Below are 6,121 nucleotides of genomic sequence, written 5' to 3' on the forward strand. Positions count from 1 at the left end.
TTAACCAATTGAAAAGTTTAGGATTTGATTGCATTCATATAAGATTTCGGATATTTAGGACTTGTAATGCAATTTTTTCCCTAAAGGAAACGTCTCGAAGATACTAGGAAGTAACAGCTGGAATAAAATTATGCGTACACAGTACATGAAAATTTTGTCCCTTCTTCCTCTTAAATAACAATATAAAGGAACTCCGCCTATATCTGCTTTCTCCATAAGTTTAGGTTCGTGCACTTCCGAAACTTGAAAATCATGCCAATCTCAGTGTTTCAAATCCTTTTGTTTCTGGTTTCCCTCACGTTACAAGCATCAGGAACTGCACCTAGACTTGCAAAGCCTAACTGTACTGAAACGTGCGGGGACGTCACCATTCCCTTCCCCTTTGGAATAGGAGCCCGGTGTTTCTTGGACGATTGGTACCAGATCGTCTGCGAACAAAACAACGCGGTTCCCATTCTAAAGAAGATTGGATTGCGAGTTCTCAACATTTCACTCCCCGATGCATACGTGGATGGCATGATCAATGTTAGTCTTCCTGTAATTTCCTCAAATCCAAACTGCAGTGGCAGTGGATTTGGTGTGCCGGTGAGCTTTGAAGGAGGTCCATTTGTCTTCTCCCGGACAAGGAATGTCTTTACATTCGTCGGTTGCAACACCCTGGCGACAGTGATTAGTACAGAATCAGCTGTTGTCGGTTGCTGGTCGAAATGTGATGGAACCAACACCAGCATTAGCCAGGATAGTGCTTGTTCTGGGGGGGACGGCTGCTGCCAGACTAAGCTCCCCCTTAACCTTCAGGGCTTTAGTGTGGATTTCAAAGAAGAAGGTGAACATCAGGGGTGCAAGTACGCTTTCTTGAGGTCTGACTTTACAGGTTTATATGATTTGAGATATAATAAGACGGTTCCGGTGGTGCTGGAATGGGGGATTGCGAACAATACTGAATATGGACGTAAGCTTATCAAGCAGTCAAAGACATCTTATCCTTCCTTGTGTAGCAGATACGGGGACGACCAAAGTGAAATGCTATTTACGCAGTGCTATTGCACGCGGTGCTCTTCCGCGCGGCAGTATGGTTGTAACCCATATCTTATTGAAGGATGCACAGGTAACATACTTCCTGCTATCGCATTCCGTATTTAAGGGTACCATACAGCGAAGTTGTTTGTTCATTCCCAGATTTTTCGCTGAGAAGAACGCATTCACACTTTTTAATGACTGTATACATGCTTTTCGGCCTAATACCATAAAAAAAACTCCAACTTTAGCTCCCGTCCCATTCCTATTCTAAATTATTTTCATTTGATAAAAAACCCTCAACTTTTGGTCAGTTCCAATTATATCTTAAACTTCTTTTTATTTCATAAAAAATCTATTCTAACTTGAATTTTTTTGTCTAATAAAAAAACACCAACTTTTACTTGAGTCCCATATCTACAACAGTTAACCCTCGGTCCAAAATCGCCCTTAGTGGTGTGGCATTTCCATGTCATTGCTCTAGTATTTTCTTAAATTTCATATCCAAGAAGATGTCTTTTGGAGATAAATTTCCATGTCAGCCCAAACGACATCTTATTGCATCTGAAATTTGGGTAAAAACTAGACCAATTAGGGTTGGCTTTCTTCAATTGCTCTTACTCTTGAGAGAGTTTTCCTTCCATCTAGCTCGGGGATCTTCGATTTTGCTCTTTGTCTTCAATCTCTTGTGCTCGGGATTCTTCCATTTCATGTGGTCGGAGAGCTTACGCTTGAGACACTTGGCTTGGGACTCTCGAACAGTTTGCGCGGGGGAGTTTTCCATATCTTGGTTGTCAAGAGAAATTTTAGACAGAGGGTTAACAAAGGCAGATTTGGCACTGAAGTAAAAACTTGTGATTTTTTATGAGACAAAAAAAATTAGGGTAGAATTGGGATTACACCTAAAGTTTGGGCCTTTTTTGGGACAAAAAAAGTTCATAGTAGAATTGGGACTGGACCTAAAAATGGAGTTTTTTAGGGTATCAGGCCCATGCTTTTCTGCCTTCTTTTTGTTAGTTTTTCCTGCCCAAAATTACACAAAGTGAATGCCCTTTCAAGCAAAATTGAACGAATTATATTGATAATAATATACTGGAAATAAAGGGGAACAGGACAGTCCTTTCGTTACAAGCACAACATTTTAGCCATGGAATTAAATATTTATGAGGAAATGAGGCCTACTAGTTTTGGTAATTTTACTAAATGAGATGGGTTTCGCTGCTAATATATTTTCTTCTGGTTTCCCTCACGGTACGACCATCAGGATCTGCACCTGGACCTCCAAGAGCTCCACCTGGACCTCCAAGACGTGACTGTAATGAAACATGCGGGAAGGTCACCATTCCCTTCCCCTTCGGAATAGGAGCCGGGTGTTTCTTGGATGACTGGTACAAGATCGACTGCCAACAAAACACGATTCCCATACTAAATAAGATTGGAGTGCGAGTTCTCAACATTTCCCTCCCTGAGGTAGACTTGCCTGGCATGATTAACATTAGTCTTCCTGTAATTTACTCAAATGCAAGCTGTGGGGTTGACGGACGTGGTGCAGCGGTAAGCTTAAAAGGAAGTCGATTTGTCTTCTCCCGTACAAGGAACGTCTTTACATTGGTCGGTTGCAACACCCAGGCGACAGTGAATAGTACAGAATCAGCTGTTGTCGGTTGCCGGTCGAAATGTGCTGGAACCAACTTCAACATTAGCAAGTACAGTGCTTGTTCCGGGAGGGACGGATGCTGCCAGACTAAGCTCCCCTTGAACCTTCAGGGCTTTAGCGTGGATTTCAAAGAAGAAGGTGGACATCAGGGGTGCAAGTACGCTTTCTTGACGTCTGATTTTACAGGTGTATATGATTTGAGATCGAGTGATACGGTTCCAGTAGTGCTGTTGTGGGGGATTGCGAACAATACCAACTATGCACTTGAACTTATCCAGCAAGATTACAACGCAAAATACAACTCAAGCTATAGTACTCCTTTCGCCTGTAGCAGAGACTGCATCGACAGCAGAGACTGCGTCGACAACAGTGAAATGCTATTTACACGGTGCTACTGCGGACGGGGGTATGGTGGCAACCCCTATGTTATTGGAGGATGCCAAGGTAACGTACTTCATGCTATCCCATTCCGTATTTAAGGGCACCACACAGCGAAGTGGCTAGTTCATTTCCAGATTTTTCTCTGAAAAGAATTCATTCACGCTGTTTAATGATCACATACATGATTTTCTGCCTTTTTTTTTTACCCAAGATTGCACAAAGTGAATGCACTTTCAAACAAAATTGAACAAATTATATTGATAAAAATTTACTGGATATAGAGGGGAACATGACAGTCCTTTCGTCACAAGCATTATATTTTAGCCATGGAATTAATAATTTACGAGAAAAGGCGACCTAGTAGTCTCGCCAATTTTACTCAAAGAGATGGGTTTTGTTGCTAATATATTTATTATATCATTTGTTATCAGATATTAATGAATGTGAAGATCCAAATATGTGCTCCGGGACTTGCGTGAACAAACAGGGCTCATATGATTGCGTCAATGGTAGAAAGACAGCTAAATTCATTCTTATTGGTAAGTAGATCTTTTAACCTAGAATTTTAGACCGGTTCATGCTCTTGATTATTGTTAGAAAAAAGAACAGCATAAACGGAAATAAATTTTACCTTACCCTTCATTCTGGCAGGATTGTCCATTTGCTTGGTGATGATTATAGATAAGTTTCGATCAATAGTATCTATCAAAACAACCTCGAAACTTTCTTCGCACCCTAATACTATTTGATAGCTAAGACCACACTTAGAACTTTTCTAATGTCGCCGCTTCAGATCTATCAAAAGATAACCAAGGGTCCTACTTATTCTTGTCATATTTGAATTGGAATTATTACAATAATAATCAAGATGAATACTGGTAGGCATTCTTTCACTTTCATCAATGGTTTTCTAAATTCCTTGTAATGGAGATCAGCTGTCCAGTCCAGATGTATGTATGAAAATATCACCTGATGGAACTTAAACAGGAGACAAATTAATTATTCAAGGTCGTTAAGATAAATCCACATGAAAGGAGCTCAGGTTAATCACTCTTATATGATTTCCTTTTAATCAAATTCACTACTATTCTTGATGATAAGACCATATAGATACTTGACAATAAGGGTACCTTTTTTGGACTTTTTCCCCTCAAATTTTTGTAATGCAGGGGTTGGAGCTGGCCTTGGGGCACTATTTTTGTGTCTTGTCTTATGGGGGTTGTACAAATACATCAAGAAGAGAAAAGAAATAAAGCTCAAAGAGAAGTACTTCAAACGCAATGGTGGTCTTTTGTTGGAAAGTGAGCTATCTTCAGCCGAAGGCAATGTCGAGAAAAACAAATTGTTCAACTCCAAGGATCTAGAGAAGGCCACTGACAATTTCAACGAGGATAGGATACTCGGGCAAGGTGGACAGGGTACTGTTTACAAGGGAATGTTAACAGATGGAAAAATAGTTGCGATTAAGAAATCGAAAGCGATATACGAGGGCCAAGTCGAACAGTTCATAAATGAAGTCCTCATTCTCTCACAAATCAACCATAGGAATGTGGTTAAGTTATTGGGGTGTTGCTTGGAGACGGAAGTCCCGCTTTTAGTATATGAGTTTATACCAAACGGGACTCTATACCAATATCTGCATGACCCAAATGAAGAGTTTCGTGTATCATGGGACACACGTCTACGAATTGCAACTGAAATTGCCGGAGCCTTATTCTACTTGCATTCAGCAGCCTCTATTCCCATTTATCATCGAGACATCAAGTCCACCAATATCCTCTTGGATGAGAAATATCGGGCAAAAGTGGCAGATTTCGGTACTTCCAAATCCGTTTCCCTCGATCAAACTCATGTGACCACATTGGTGCAGGGGACTTTCGGCTACCTAGATCCCGAGTATTTCCAATCAAGTCAATTTACAGACAAAAGTGATGTGTACAGCTTTGGAGTTGTCCTTGTTGAACTATTAACAGGACAAAAGCCAATCTCGTCGCTGAGGGAACAAGAAGGAAGAAGCCTGGCGACCTATTTCATAATTTCAATGGAGGAGAATCGCTTGTTCGACATTGTCGATGCTCAAGTTTTGAAAGAAGGTAAGAAGGAAGAGATTGCATCAATTGCTAACCTTGCGAAAAGATGCTTGAACTTGAATGGGAGGAACCGGCCTACAATGAAAGAAGTGGCACTGGAGTTGGAGGGGATAAGGAAGCTCCAAAACCCTTCGAGTATTCAGCAAAATCAAGAGGACCGTGAGGCGATTGAATCTTATACTGCTGCTTTTAAATCTAGCAAGGCAAACATCGACCCTGATGTCATTACATTTTCGGATGTGCAGCCATTCTTACCTAGTGAGACGTGGTGAAGATCCATTTTGCCTCTTACTCTTGTGAGTCATATTGCTCTGTTTGTAATGGAAATCGGTTTTCCCCTTTAGAGCAAAAGAAAAAGAAAAGAGAAAAGGGAGGAAAACTTGTTAGTTTACCGATAGGAGGATTTTGGTTAGTAATTTATTGGTAATGAACTTATTCTCTGTGTTCGGGATCAAAAAACTGTGAAGTCGTACCAATCCCAAGTTTATTTAGGTCCTGTAATTAGCTAGACATTATGTTACCCGTGTATGTGCCAATTTGGAAATACTATGCAAATTGCAATCATCCAGCTCCAGCATGATGCAATGACTTTAGTTCATCTTGAGATCCTTGAAGATCACACTGAATTGCTGATGGTATAGAGGGATTGTTGCCGGCTGCTGATGCTCCGACTGGTTAGATCAAGATATCATTTAAATCCTCACCATGTGATGTATCAAACTCACCACCCGAACTACATATATCAATGATGATAAAAAAAAAAACTACATATATCAATAGCAAAACAATAACAATAGAAATCAATCATGCATGGACCAACTCGTATATAATCGATATTTGGGATAATTACTAAATAAGTCATAAACCTATCGCACGGATGCTAATTCAGTCCTAAACCTTTCAATTTAGTCAATTTAGTTCAAAGCCTTTTTACAATCTACCAACTTAGTCACTCCAACCAATTTTGGTTGGTTAT

At 40.3% G+C, this 6,121-nt stretch overlaps 1 protein-coding gene across 1 annotated transcript; it reads left to right on the forward strand.

Moving 5' to 3' along the window:
* Nucleotides 1-201: 201 nt before the first annotated feature.
* LOC115666097 (wall-associated receptor kinase-like 6) lies at nucleotides 202-5,743 on the forward strand. The gene is made up of 4 exons (XM_056315043.1): nucleotides 202-1,108; nucleotides 2,282-3,118; nucleotides 3,487-3,594; nucleotides 4,225-5,743. Exons 1-4 carry the CDS (start codon nucleotides 253-255, stop codon nucleotides 5,415-5,417), a joined length of 2,994 nt encoding a protein of 997 aa, XP_056171018.1. The 5' UTR covers nucleotides 202-252; the 3' UTR covers nucleotides 5,418-5,743.
* The last annotated feature ends 378 nt before the right edge of the window (nucleotides 5,744-6,121 follow it).

This window comes from Syzygium oleosum, unplaced genomic scaffold (genome assembly GCF_021117445.2).
Source record: "Syzygium oleosum isolate NSW1041296 unplaced genomic scaffold, Sole_v2.1 Sole_v2.10, whole genome shotgun sequence".
NCBI classification, from domain to species: domain Eukaryota; kingdom Viridiplantae; phylum Streptophyta; class Magnoliopsida; order Myrtales; family Myrtaceae; genus Syzygium; species Syzygium oleosum.

Bases quoted from the DNA above. Each gene is read 5' to 3' on its own strand.
- LOC115666097 (XM_056315043.1), top strand. From the start codon at position 253: ATGCCAATCTCAGTGTTTCAAATCCTTTTGTTTCTGGTTTCCCTCACG. The intron at 1,109-2,281 runs GTAACATACTTC...TACGACCATCAG, and splicing joins TCTTATTGAAGGATGCACAG to GATCTGCACCTGGACCTCCA. The intron at 3,119-3,486 runs GTAACGTACTTC...ATTTGTTATCAG, and splicing joins TGTTATTGGAGGATGCCAAG to ATATTAATGAATGTGAAGAT.